Genomic DNA, 14,627 nt, shown 5'->3' on the forward strand with positions numbered 1-14,627 from the left:
GGAAAACACATAAACTTAGAGATGCACCAGGGTTTTTTTTGACATGACAGATTATTTTAAAGTTGAACCTGGGGAAAGGGGAGGTCTGTGATGTGCCTCTACCTCACACACAGTGGAACTTGAACCAGTAATGTAGTTAGGAGTACAGTTTTTTTATTTTATCAATGTCTTCAGATTTAAACTCATGTTAAAATACATACGGGGTCACTTTGAATAACACGATCAGAAAGACATCTTAAGATGACTGTCAGAAAATATATTCTTCTAACCCCGAACCCAAAATCCCATTAACTGTAACATCTGTCTCCCTCCCATAGCTCATCGCCACACTCAGTCTACCCCAATTCAAAGTCTCTCCTGCAATTTAGAACTTCCATGTCTGATTGTCTCCAACCAGTAGCTTTTACATCTCATGCTGATGGAGCCATCGGGCCGGCTAATTCAATTCTCGTTTTGATGGGAGGGGAGAGCCATGGGAGAGTGACCCAACTGCACACATCTCAATTAGGCCTGCTGTCTGTCGGTTCCGCTCCTCCGCGGGGGGAACCAGAGAGGGCAGGAAGCGGGACAGAAGAGAGGAGGTGGAGAAAGAGAAGAAAATGGAGTGGAAGGGAGACAGAAGGTGACAGGTACGGAAAATCTGTCACAGAAGCCATGCATTAAACTTCTCCCCATAGGGCTTAGTGATGTGGTGTTAACATGGAGACAGTTGAGGCCTGACATGGCCCTTTTGGCCTCTACAGAGGGACAGACTCGTTCAGGATGGGTAAAAGGGAGCAGCAAGCCAGCTGACTGTTGGCTGCTGAGCGGATGATGGGCTGGTGCAGTTATCCAGTGATGCTGGTGATGGAGACTGGAGCGCTTTCATTTTTCACATATTGGAGAGTGGCCCAGGTGCTGATCTTATTAAAGGTGTGTATACAGGTCCTGAAGAGCACTGGGACAACTTCCAAGTTTTCCAAGAATGCAAATGCTAAAAGCTATAACAAGAATCTACACTCAGTCACCTGAGAGGAAAGAGGAAAATATGGAGAACTACACTATAATGCCAGACGTATTCACTCCATCCAAATCATTGAATTTAGGTGTTCCAATCACTTCTGTAGTCACAGGTAGTGCTGGGCGATATGGAAAAAATATTTATCATGATATGAATTATTTTATATCACGATAACGATATATATCACGATATACCACCTGACCTGTGGTCATCTGGAAAGTACGCAGTCTGTAAACAGCGAGCGCAGAGGGTGCAGTCTTTGTTAATGAAATGGTTACGCTCATGTAGGGCTGCGTATCTCTGCTCGTCCGTAGGTCAGTCATCAAGGCATAATGCACGACACTGCAAACATCCTTCTCTACTTTGGCCCGGCATGCGTCATATAAGCGAGGCAACTCGACTTTACTGAAGTGCTTACGTACCTCGGATGAAGGTCTTTGACAAGGTCACGAAAGCTGTCCTTCTCAACTACGTAAACAGGGGCCATGCCTTTACAAATGTAATGCGAGATGGCTCCTGTGATTTGTTTATGGTGCTGGGACGTTTTCTCATAAGGGCCTTGTGTGAAAGACTGCTGTATCTTCGGCTGGCTATAGATTTTCTTTTCCCAACTTGCTGCAAAGAAACAGCATCTGCATCAAAATAAACTATTTCCAACAGTGTAATTTTAGTTCTAAGCATCCCAGAAACGATACAGAAAAGCATAAAGTCAAACATAACTTTTAAAAACACCAGCATAGGCTTATAAGGCCCTGAAGGTAAAAAATTACATTTTCTGCGAAAATGACGTCACTTCTGGTTTCGGGCAGGTAATGGCGGACATGCGATAGTTCTCGCTGACCTATATTCCAACGTAGGAAGTGTTACGAACAGCTGATTGGATCGGCAAAGCGTGTTTCTGGAATATTATGTTTTTGTTGCTGCAAGTGCTTTTTATGCAGTTTTTGCAAAGCTATATGTGGAAGGAAACCGTGACCTAGGACAAGCTGATGGCATAAGATGTAAGTACAACTCCTCCGGTTTCATATGCAAAAAAATTATTGCGCTAGCTTACGTGGTTCCAGCTCTACAGGGATTTAAAAAATAGTTAGGCAAAACAGAGCGTGCCCGCTCCGACCAGTTTTAAGGGGTTAATGGTATATTTTATGTAATAATTTATAAAATTAGGTTAGAAACGATAGCAGACAAATGGCACAATAGACACTTTTCTATCGTCCACATGATTGATATATATATATATATATATATATATATATATATATATATATATATATCGCCCAGCACTAGTCACAGGTGCATAAAATCAAGCACCTAGGCATGCAGACTGCTTCAACAAACATTTGTGACAGAATGGGTCACTCTCAACAGTCCCACCATGGGACCGTGATAGCATGCCACTTGTTCAACAAATCTACTTGTAAAATGTTCTCACTGCTAAATATTCCAGTCAGTGGTAGTGGATCTATAACAAAGTAAAAGTGACTGGGAATGACAGAAACTCAGCCATAAATTGGTAGGTCGTGTATTTCTGGAGGATTATTGTGTGGAGCTGTTTTTCAGGAGTTGGGCTTGGCCCCTTAGTTCCAGGGAAAGGAACTCTTAATGCTTCAGTATACCAAGATATTTTGGACAATTGCGTGTTCCCAACTTTGTGGGAACAGTTTAGGGATGCCACTTTCTGTTCCAACATGACCACACACCGATACACAAAGCAAGGTCCATAAAGATATGAATCAACGAGTTTGGTGTGGACGCACTTGACTATCCCGCACAGAGTCCTGACCACAAGCCGACAGAATACCTTTGGGGTGAATTAGAGCGGAGACTGTGAGTCAGGCCTTCCCGTCCAACATCAGTGTCTGACCTTACAAATGTGCTTCTGGAATAATGGAAAAATGCATTCCCATAAACACAACCCTAAACTCCTAAACTGTTACAGCTGCAAAGGGTGGGCGGACATCATATGTGGACTAAGAATGGGATGCCACTTAAGTTCATATGCGTGTGAAGCCAGACGAGCGAATGCTTTTAGCAGCATAGTGTAAGCTGCATATGTTACAGAGTCACTAGTAGCAGAAAAACAGTGGCTGGTGACCAAACTCGTTAACGAGCCATATTACTGTGCACTGCCTTCCTGGCTTAATATATTTGGGAATGTCTAAATGAATCAGAACATCAGAACAGAATCATATAATAAGATGGCATTCCTAAAATTACTAAGTCAGCCTTTACTGCAGTATGCCAGCATTGTTCATTATTACTGAGCTACAGTAAAAAATTCTAAAAACCTAAAGTTGTATATCAGTAAACACAGATACACAGAAACAAACATTTGTTTTATTTTTATGTATGGCCACCTCCTTAAGAATCCCTGACACACGTAAAATGTGATATAGGATGAACAGCGAGGTTAATAATAGATGCACATGTACCGTGTTCTTGGAAGGTTCCCAGGGCTCCACTTTGCTGACATCTTGCATATCTTGGAGCTGCCGCAATTGGGACAGCGTGTGGTGACGCAGTGCCTCGTGAAGCGGCGTGTCCCCATCCTTGTCCTGCACGTCGAGCTTGGCCTCTGCCCGCACCAGCAACTGTTAAAGAGAAACACATAAACAAAGAGTTGCACAAGGCGACAGCGGAGGGAAACTCGCAGCCGCCGTGAAACAACTTTAATTTAATGCTACAATGCAAATGCCACATCCTGATTTATAAGGTTGCCGGCTGCTCACAATGAACTGCTTCAGCATTGTGCTACCCAATTATAGAGTGCATTTTTTTGTGAGTCCACAAGGTGGCAACGTGGCAATCTCAATCCGATGCTACGCTAACACACTCTAACCAGCCTTAGAGAGCCTTTTTCCCTCCCCTCTGAAGCAGGACTTTGTTCAACTGCAGGACATCCAACCGTATAAATTAAATGTGGAGCTGCACCAATGTTTTTCTACTCCCCTTTGTGCACAGTGTAAAAAGACCGACTGAGAGATGACTAAAGACACAATGCTCACTAAGTAAGGCAAGAAAGAGAGGGAGAACAAATGAGAAAAAGAGGAACCACTAACCCGAACTATCTGGGTGTGCTGGCGCTCCACTGCCAAGTGTAATGCAGTCTGCTGGTTGACATTCTGAATGTCTAAGCTGGCGTTGCCCTGGGTGTTGGGAACAAGAGGGAAGCAAAAAAGCTTAATATACACAAGGGCAACAAACATGTTGTGCACACAGAGATGATAGACAAGTAATGAAATAAGAGAAATAAAAACAGGAAAAAAGAAAATATTTTATATTTAATTCCTTTGCACTTGAAAGACTGCAACATTTTTATTTGCCGTGACAGAACGTTGTTTCCTTTAGCCCTGCCGACCAACAAAGTATCACCCGGGAAGCTGGTGGGGGCAGAGAGAGAAAAAAAGGCATCCTACAATAACGCTGCATGTGATTGTCATTTCCAATTGCAAACACCTCAGCTGAGGAGATGTGGAGGGAAGATAAGTATTGTGATCAGGCAGCGTGTGAAATCCCAAAGTAATAAGACTGGCTGACTGGCTGGCTTGCTGGCTGGGAAACTGCAGTGCACCTTGTACTGTGGTGCAGTTTTTGAATAGAAAGCTGAGCCATCACTGCGAACAAGCCCAATGCAGGAACTTGGGGAGGAAAAAGCTGTCCCTGCTGAAAGGTAGCTTGCACTGCGAACACTCATGCACTGGAATGTTGCAGCAATGTTACTGCCTTGCACCATATCCTCATTAACCCAGTTCCTGCTTGATCAGGTGACTTTTGCTGTAAACCCGTGTGCGAGTTAGTCTCCAAGGAGCTAAACCTGCAATCTCGGTGAGGAAAAGAAAAAAAAGAAAAGAGCATGAACTTATGATTGCAGGAGGAGGAGGATATGATGGCCCAGCAGCACTAAAGAATACTCCTGGAGGACCAGTGAAGTGTATGGATTCAATAAAAAAAGAAAAAAAAGAGGCATGTATAGGAGCTTCAACTGGTCTACAGCTTGCAGGCTGCAGGGGAGTGCAGTGAAAGCTGCTTTAATGGTCTGTAGGCAGGTAAAGCTAAGAGTGCAGGTTGCTTCAGTGCTTTGGGATAATTGTGAAATGTAAATTTTTTGTATTATGCTTTACACAGATGACTATTTAAATGTGTTTTTCATTCACACGTCTCACAAGGGTCTGACAAAACAGAAATCCCCATGCCGTAGACTGCATTTCAGCGGTCTACGGAGGCAGGATAGATTCAAGATTCAAATCTACTTTCTGAAATTTTCATGGAACTACAGCATTGGCGTCAAACACTCCCCAACATCTGGGTATCTAGGTAGATACACAGGGAGCATGCTTCTGCTGCGCTTTTTAAGTGATAATGGTGCCTCTGTAGACATGCTGTTATAAAGTATGTATTACAGAAATAGCTGCCAGGTTAAGTGATTAAGCATGCATTCAAATGTTGCTACCTGGTGCACCAAAAGCTCAGCCACCTCCACGTGGTTGTTGAGGGCGGCCAGGTGCAGTGCAGTATAACCGTCGTCCTTCTTCTCGTCTACGATCCAAGGCCTCGGCAGTTTGGATAACAGCACACGCATGGCACTGCACAGAGGAGGAGGAGGAGGAGGAAGACAAGGGAGGGAGAGAAGTCAGTGCTTTGCTAGATTCTGGGCTTTGGTGCATGAGAAGACAAAAAATCCTTCAAAAAGTCAGGACAATCAAGTTATTTTGGTATAAATTTTCTGATGTAATCAAAAACCTATCTATGACTCTCAGTCACTGTGCCGTACACGTCACAGTGACTGTGCCACTTATACACAGCACACTCCAATACACAGCTTTTCTTTTTGCAGCAGGGCATATCCCATTTTCACACATGGCGACAAGAATACTAAATCAACTTAGGGAGGAGTTGCTTTACCAAGCACAGTGTTATTTACATCAAGCTTTGAGCAGTGCAAGTGCTGCGTCTTATCTGAGAGTGTCCGTCCCCCCTACAGACTCTTGATTTAAAAAGGGCGGTCACATTTCCCTTGATGATGCGCAAAAGCGCATATCATTGGAAGGCAACTTGGTAATCAAGATTTAGCTGCATTCACTCAGGTCTCCTCCTGGGGAAGAAACCGACGAGGTGGGAAGGGAGAAACATCTATTGTTTAAACAGAGCTGTTAAACAGAAGTGGTCCCGTGTGTCGACAAGAACCGGTTCAGTGTCACTGAAGGTCATTTAGAGGATGTGTGCCACATAGACATGTGGCTGCAAAGGCAAATGTATGAGAGGAGTCACAGTGTCAGAGTAGGGATGAAAAGAAAAAAAGAAAGAAAGGCCGACAGTGTCATTAAAGAAAGACAGAACGGCACATACATATTTCCATTGTTTATTAACTACAAAGGCTGGAGAACATTAAAGTCAGAGAATGGAAATCTACGCTGAAGTCAAAATATGTAGATTTTACTTAAAAAGTTGTAATTAACAGTGTTGTAATTAAATGTCTTAGTGGCCTTCTTCCAATTAAACAAAGCAGGTTTCACAGTATGGCAGTTTTACTTAAATATGTATTTCACCTCATTCATTATCTCTCTGTTCTTGACCCTAACTTTGTTCCTACTCTAGCCCATGGGCATACAGAAGAGAGAAATACTAAACGCTCAAATGAGACAAATTCCCGCTTTTAATGTGCAAACAGTGCATCAACTCACTTTGTTCACATACAAAGAAATATAAAACAACATTTAGAAAAGCACATCCCTGAACTCTTCTTGTATCTTCTCTGTAGATAGGTACACAGTGTACCTTCAGGCACCATTAAGGCAGCAGCAGCAGTGCTGGGGGGAACACTTCTGACCTTGTTTAACCCTGAATACGCATGCAGGGCATATCTTTAAAATGCGACAAAAAAGAAGCGGCCAGTTCGGCGCTGGCTCTTTGATACAACTGACCAGCGTGCACTGGGGTGCTTAAGATAAGCAGGATCTCAAACAGTAAAATGAGGCAGTGGGTTTGGGCACAGGGCAGGAAAGGCCACGGTCGACACTGGTCAGTGAAAATGCTCAACTGTTCGAAATAAAACAATAATCTAGCAAGCTTTTGGTCTAAATGGGAACAGGATGGCTGGCTCTCTGCGGGTGTTTTTTTGCTAAACCTATAGCTCGCCTCCCTCCCACTGGAATAATGAAAGAGAGCATCATCAGCACACCCTCTTGAGGAAAGCAGAGAGGCACGGGGCAGGCAGTCAGCACCTCTGTACGGACAGAGATTCAGGGCTGGCGTACTGCTGCAGTGATGAACAGCGCAGCACACTGATCCCAGTCTCCCTTGCTCTTTTGCTCACTCTCTCTCTCTCTCCCTCTCATTGCACAGACCCACACACACACACACACACACACACACACACACCTGCATTGCTTGCAGCCATCTTCAACCACTTAATGCAGAGGAGCACTGCTTAAATGTGATAGCAACCGCACCCATTCTGCCTAATCTCACATTCATAACGTGTCCCCTTTGTTACAAAGACGTATTTGCTTACATACTGTAGATTTTACATCTCATAGGGGACTTCTGAGGAATTTCATCCGTGGCCCACCCGCTGGGTAGGAGTTGAGGCTTAAACAAGCAAATCATTCAAGAAAAGATTTTGCCACATAAGGTTATCGCCTGAAGCTGCAACGCAAAACTTGTTCCCAGTGGTTCAAAACAACACTCGTTTAGCCTTGGCGAAGAATTGGCTACATAGGGACACGCTGCATTTTTTTTAAACCACAAGTTCCCACCAGAATCAAGGGCAAAACTGTCCCACATGAAGCCCCCGTTCTTACCAATTTTCTCACTCCTACTGGCAGAACATTAGCACATCTGGATTGGCTGGAAATATCCACCATCTATGGAAAAACCGGCCAATGAACGCACACCGGCTTTAATACAAGGGCACAGTGGCGCCTTCTAGCGTCCGAATCAGGCGCTTGAGCACTGAGGCGGGTGTTCGCTGGCGTAAGGAGCCCCTCCAATATAAGTCTAGATTGACAGGCTCCCCTGCCACGCTGGGTGAAATGGGCAGACATTAATATTAATGCCCCACACTAGCACTGCTGCAATGCAGTTAAGCTATTTGCTGTAAAAGCAGAAAAAAAGACTGAATTAAGAACTGAGAAATAAATTTAAGTTGTGTTTTTATCTCTGGGGTGAGTGGTGTTAGCTGCAACTGAGGGGAGTATAGGAGAAACTGCGTGTTAGCTGATGAGGTCGGACGTTGAGAGGAAGAAAAGAGGAGAAAAGAGCGATTCTGACCAGCCCAGGCTGCAGAGGTTTTACTGAGCAGAAGAATGACTTGACCTGGGAGCTAACATTCACATAATTGAGATAACTGATGACTTAACCTTATAAAATAATGCTAGGGTGAATATGGAAAAGGGTATGCTAGCATATAGGGGATAAGGGGGTACATCATGAAACTGGGTCACCCTGTGAGAGATCTCAAAGAGCCCCTCAGGAACGCCACACTGGGTCTTGTTGTCTTTGGCTGCTATTTGTCATTGACTGTGACTCTGATGCCCTCAGCTTTGTGTGTGTTGGCATTTGTCATTGCATGTAAGACAGTGTGTGTGCTCGCAATTGCTGGTGTGAGTGTGAGGGTCGACAGGGCCCTTCTGCTGCCCTCGCCTGGCTGACAGCCATCTGTGTGGTGGTCAGTAGCCGTTATTACAACAGGAAGTGAGAGTCAGGGGACAATAACGTGGGTAGGACAGGGCAGAACAGGAACAGTCAACATCCAGTCTAAGATTAATGGCTGCGCACAAACATATGGTTACTCTGATGTGGGAGACGTGTTTGGCATACCGTCACTCGTTAAATAAGGCTTCGAGCCCAAGAAAAAGATCCCAATTCTGCATCGGAAATGAGTCACCAAAAGGTGCCACCTGCTTCAAGAAAATAAAATTGCTTTATGCAGCCATTAATGAAAATGATCAGTCTCGCAAATCTTACAGTGTTTATATGGTTGAAACGTACAGATCCAAAGAATATGGCTGCAAAAACCCAGTACCTTCACCAAAGCTTCTGTATCAAAGGTGATTCTTGGCCTTAAAATAAAATCCCAGCAAAAACTCTTCTTCTGCAAAGCTTCCAACAGTTTCAGGGACACAAATAGATCTGTTTTTATCCATATCAGGTAAAGGAAATTTAATGGATTGTATGACAACGGAGCAAACTGCACCTGCCAATCAAGACCATGTAATACAGCTGTAAAGCGTTTGGAAAAAGCTGATAAGCAAACCTTTGGCTCAATGTATTTTGTCAAACAAAAAAAAAAAGTGTTATTTGCCCAGCCTTTTTTAAACCGCCTAACAGAGCTGAACTGGTAGCATTCCTTTCTACCTTACAGTAGGATTCTTTCCCCCTCCCAGGTCCTTCTTGGAACAGCCTTTCCAGAAGAGGCAAGTTCAGACGATACATGAGGTGTCAGCTCATTGAGGACTGGATCAATATATTCAGGTCCTTTGAAATAGTGGACCCACTACCTGACAAATCATTCACAGCTGCAGCACACTACCGCTGAAATGGAAAACCCACTTCTCCCCTTCCCACTCCGAGCAGGGAGGTGCTCTTCATCATGTGTGAGGCTCGATCCCCCCAACTCACCAGCAGCTGGTAGGGGGAAGAGTCATAAAACCGCTTCAGTGATGTTAAAACATGCTTACCGAAGGAGACTGCTTGACTGGTATGCTGCATGCTTCTAATGCCTTGTGTGTGTGCACATATGTGCGCAACTTCAATTACAGTAATTCAAGTAGCTGATATTCTTAATGCAAATATAACCCTCAGAGTTCATCGCGGGCACTGCCACACTCCTAGATGCAATTAGTTACAAGTTCACTTTGTCATGACCATCCCACAGGTATGTGCCATCCTGCTGTGGACAGAGTAAATAAACACAAGTAGCGTCCAGACCAGCAGTGCAGCAGAGAGCTGGGGACAAGAACCTAACTGGCTCCGCTCGATAAAAAAAGCTTTCATTACCATGCCGTGAAGAGAATAATTTTCCCCACAATGTGACCTTCCCCTGCCTGCCTCTACCTGAGGCCCCTGAGTGAGCATGCTTTTATTACGGACTATTTGCATAAACCAGGAAGGAAAGGGGTGCATTTCTCTGATGTTTTGATTATCGCTATAGTATTGCCGCTGCCTTGAAGGTTGTCCAGGAGACAAGAGATGCATTTTGAAACATCTCCAATTCAGTTTTCTGTCCATTTGGGCAGTGGGTGTGGTCTATAAAGGCTTAGCTTTAATTAGCCGTAAATCACCTGGTGATACGGAGTGCCCTGATTCATGGCAAGTCATGAAAAAGGAAAAAAAAAAAAAAAGGGACAGCAAGACAGTCAGAGAAGCCCAATGGCGCGTTAATATCCCATTGGTTCGAGATGACCCAATTATTTTCCCATGCTCCTCTTCCTTTGCACTTCATTCTCCTCAGCACCTTGAAAAAGCCTCATTTTCATTGCTGCACAAGCCATAATAGTCATAATACACATCCTTTTACTTAACAAGGGAAGAATGACATAAAAGAAGGAGCAAGGACATGCAGATTATATTAGACTAAAGAGACATCTAAATCATACTTACACTTACCAGAGAATGGCTCAATAACATCATTACTTATAAAACATCTATATAATTATTGAACACCACTTTTCCCCCTTATAGGGTTGGATAGACCGGGACTAGTGCAAGTATTTTGACAGCAGGGAGAAAAAAATGTATATTAACCCACTGAAAGGTTTAAAAAAAGATTAATTAATTCCACTTAATGTGAAAAAAATGACACAAATGTAAATGTTACTAAAACCATGCGTTAGTAAAACAAAGAAATAAATTGGAATATTCTGGAAAACAACTTGGAGCCATAATTTGTCCAAAATATGAAGGAAAAATATGATCTTGGTAAGCATGACTTCCTGTGATAGCCCTCAATGGAAGCAAATTATATCATTTAAATGAATAAAGCATATAAGGGAAGTGCAATGAGAATTAGACCATGATTTTATTATGGATTGTTAATGAATACTAAAAATTCAACCGCATCTATAAAGGGAAGCTGGGAAAAAGAACTCAATATTGAAATATAAAAGAGTGACTGGCAAATCACATGGAAGAACCCCCAACCCACTAATTTTTGGGCGTGGAGGGAATTTTGCAGAAATAATGTAATTATATGTTTACTTTAATCCTGCCTGTGATAAAGCAAAAACCCTCAAGTAAAAAGTGTGCTGGAGAGAGAATGCATCCATAAATGTTAGCACTTGGAGAAACATCAGAATAGCTAAAACAAATCGCACAGTATGCATAATGGTAAAAAAAAGAAAAAAAAAAAGAATTAAATATGTTTCTCTAACTTTTCTGTACCTTGTGTAATTTTACAAATAGCCCCATTCTGCAAAGGAATAAATGACTGGTGAAAATATTAGAAGTGGCTTGTTAAAAGTCTATAAAATGGAAATGATGTCAGCCTGACCCCTCAAACCTGGGTCTGTAGAAAAAGTCACAAGTAGGGTGCAATATGGTGAAGAAAGGACTCGACGATGAGGATTCAATAACCAAACCCTTTGACATGTCATTGGATCTATAATTCTGTTTAAAACAGAAGCTACTTTCAGCTGCTCCCTTATTCACAAGGGGTCGCCACACCAGGAAGCGCCACATGTTTAATTTGGCAGAATTTTGCCCTTCTTTGAGCAACCCCAGAGGGATTTGTGTCTTCTCCTGAGATTGAACCAGGGATCTTTCAGTTCTTAAGCGAATGTATAAACCATTACATTTTCAATCCTAAAACAGATTTGGGAATGATAATACCATTGCACTGCACCAGAAGAATCTTATACCATCTATGAAAAGCATGGTGTTAGTATCATGTTTTTGGGCCTGTTTTACTACATGTAGGATAGGATGGTGCATCATCCTCAATATTTTCCACAGTAAATACTCTAATATACTCTAATATTTTTATTTCATTTGGTTTACTGGCTTCTCTACTTTTAGTAAAGTGATTGTATTTTTTTAAAGGATTTAGTGAATATGGAAATCCAGGATGGTACATATGTTTTAAACAAGTATAACAGTCAATGCTGATATTTGGACAATATATTGGTGCATCGCTAACATAGTTGGTTATATTGACATAGAAGTATAATAAACCTTGAAAGCAACAACTTTCTCTTTCTTGTGTTAGGCCTCAATCACACAGGCTTGCAGATTGATTGGAGCCCCATCTGGGATCTGGTCAGTGGTTGTCAAGGGCCCTTCCCTTTCTGTGTCATGCCACCACATCACTGCCGTTTGAATGCTTCTCAAATGTTTAGGCTAAAGCTCTTTCACTCAGCAACATCTACACTGCACAATCTGTGAGGCCAGTGTTTCATTCCCGATTAACAATTATTTTGCTGTGACTGAGATACTGGTCATGCTTTAATCATAAAGCTTATTTCACACTTATTTTAGAACCAAAACTAGACATACTCCTGCTTGGTAAAATTAACTACAAGCCTTTCCAGATATACGCTCAAAGCAGTAAATAGAAGCGAGTGACTGGCTACGAGTTCTGCAGAGCGGTGGAGAATTCGGCCACTCTGCAAGTCCTTCGATCGACAGCCACTCATCAGCCGGCCACTGTCACTGTATGGGAGGACAGTCTGAGAGGCCCCTATGATCTACAGGCTCAGGGAAAATCTAGCAACTTAAATCACTCCTGACTCCCGACCCCACCTCCCACCTTTTTATGCCTACAACCATGTCACAAATACATAAGCCCCACATTTCCACTGAAACACTCATTTCTCTATGGTTTAAGCTGTATTAGTGAAAACCTGACAGCATCCCCCCTCAAGCATGATGGCAAAATGATGACAACGCACCATCAATTTTTCTACCACAGTAATTGGCAGAGCAGATCCAAAGTGACACAAACAAACTGCAGTGCTGCAGCAGATGAGTCTGACTTCTTCGGCATTTTTACTTATAGGCACATAAGCAGAAGACGACGCTGTGGCTGAAGGAGGAGTTTGGTAATTACAATCTATTGTTTGCAGTGGAAAATAATGGGGATCAAAGGACATTGTATCAGCTACTGCCTTCCCTAAGCACTGAGACAACAGGCCATATGTTCCACAGCAGCACAGAAAATGTCTAACAGCCAACTTGTTAATGGAGGGGAAATAGAGCTTATATCAATGTACTGTACATTACACACATACAGCACGGAAACGTCAACAGATTCCCCATAGATCCAGACTCATGATTCATTGCACAGATACTGCAATGAAGGTTTTCCACAGCAATTTTCCACATAGGCTACTCTGCCTAATCCCAATAATGTTTTTTTTTTTCCCCTCCACAAAATGAAAGCCAATTTTCTTGAGCATGCAAGCATCACGCGAGTATCCACACAGCCACATGCACAAACACACCAGGAGACATAAACTAACAGAACTTCTTATCCTGTCTGACCTGTCGTGCTGCATTTACATGGAGCCATTGACTTCAGTGTCCATACGGGTTACCAAGGTAACATGGCCTGCATTATTCAACAGCTAAGCTTCGTTTTGATCTGAACACTGACCTGAATGTGTCCCTCAGAGTACATTAAGATTACGAATACCCACCGAAAAAAAGAAAAAAGAAAAAAAAAAGAAAATGTATACCTTAACTGGACATAGAAAGCTAAACAAAGACAAAGCACATTTAACCACACATAATAATTACATCTCTCTCAGAGACTGATACTCAGTACTGCTCAGGGATATGAATTTGAATCCTAAAAAATACTCTTGTGACATTCCCAACCACAATCTAGGATGATGATAATGATATTCACTGTATGATACTAGTAGAATTTTGATAAATGACAAAATGTAAGAAATTCAAAATATTTGGTTATCTGTATAACTCTGGCTCTCTGAAAACCTCACTCAGTTATCTGAGGGCAGGAAAATATTAACATAAATTAACCCAATGCCCTATTAAACAGTAAAAAAAGGGCAATTAGGAGCTGCATCAAAAATTTTATATCAGTTTACTTTGCTGATGCTTCACCTCCCTACCAAGTTTTATGAAATTTGACTTAAAAGTAAGTTTTTGTGTAAAAAAACAAACAAAACAAAACACAGCGATATATATGTATAAAGTAGAACTGACTGAAGAAATACCTGACAGCAAGTAACTAGCTGCATAAAATGTTACATACCAGCAAATTTTCTTCAGTTTTGTGTGGCGTGAAACTGTATTTAGCAATATTGAACTGTTACAGCAATGTTTTACACGTGTTCACTAAACTACGAAACAAGCAGCAAAGCTCAATGTTTCCTAAAAACACAAACCAATGTGAAACACTGGTGTTAAAGTGTCACCTAATGCACAAATAAATTCTAAAACTTATTCCAATACATCAAATAAATAGATAAACTACACTAGTTTTTTAAGTGGTGGAGACAATATTAAAGATGTCTGACAGCTGCGCTGTGAAAGTATATCACCTTGCTCTGTCATATTTATTACCTGCATTGCTGAGGCACTTAAAGTGCCACAAATAAATCCTGCTCTTTCTAGGTTTGGCAAGTGGGCAAAAAAGGGGAAAAAATGCCATCAGTTAGTACAATGG

The 14,627-nt window shown here is 42.2% G+C and overlaps 1 protein-coding gene across 7 annotated transcripts in view; it reads right to left on the reverse strand.

Annotated features, from left to right (window-relative positions):
• mib1 (MIB E3 ubiquitin protein ligase 1) overlaps positions 1-14,627 on the reverse strand; it is a 59,024-nt gene that overhangs the window by 6,136 nt on the left and 38,261 nt on the right. For all 7 annotated transcript variants that reach the window (XM_080292241.1, XM_080292239.1, XM_080292238.1 and 4 more), the window contains 3 exons: positions 5,451-5,583; positions 4,060-4,146; positions 3,433-3,591 (listed from right to left, as the gene is read on the reverse strand). In XM_080292241.1, the coding sequence (XP_080148367.1) occupies positions 3,433-3,591; positions 4,060-4,146; positions 5,451-5,583 (379 nt within the window). The remainder of the gene's footprint in view (positions 1-3,432; positions 3,592-4,059; positions 4,147-5,450; positions 5,584-14,627) is intronic.

Source organism: Astatotilapia calliptera, chromosome 18 (assembly GCF_964374335.1).
Source record: "Astatotilapia calliptera chromosome 18, fAstCal68.1, whole genome shotgun sequence".
NCBI lineage: Eukaryota > Metazoa > Chordata > Actinopteri > Cichliformes > Cichlidae > Astatotilapia > Astatotilapia calliptera.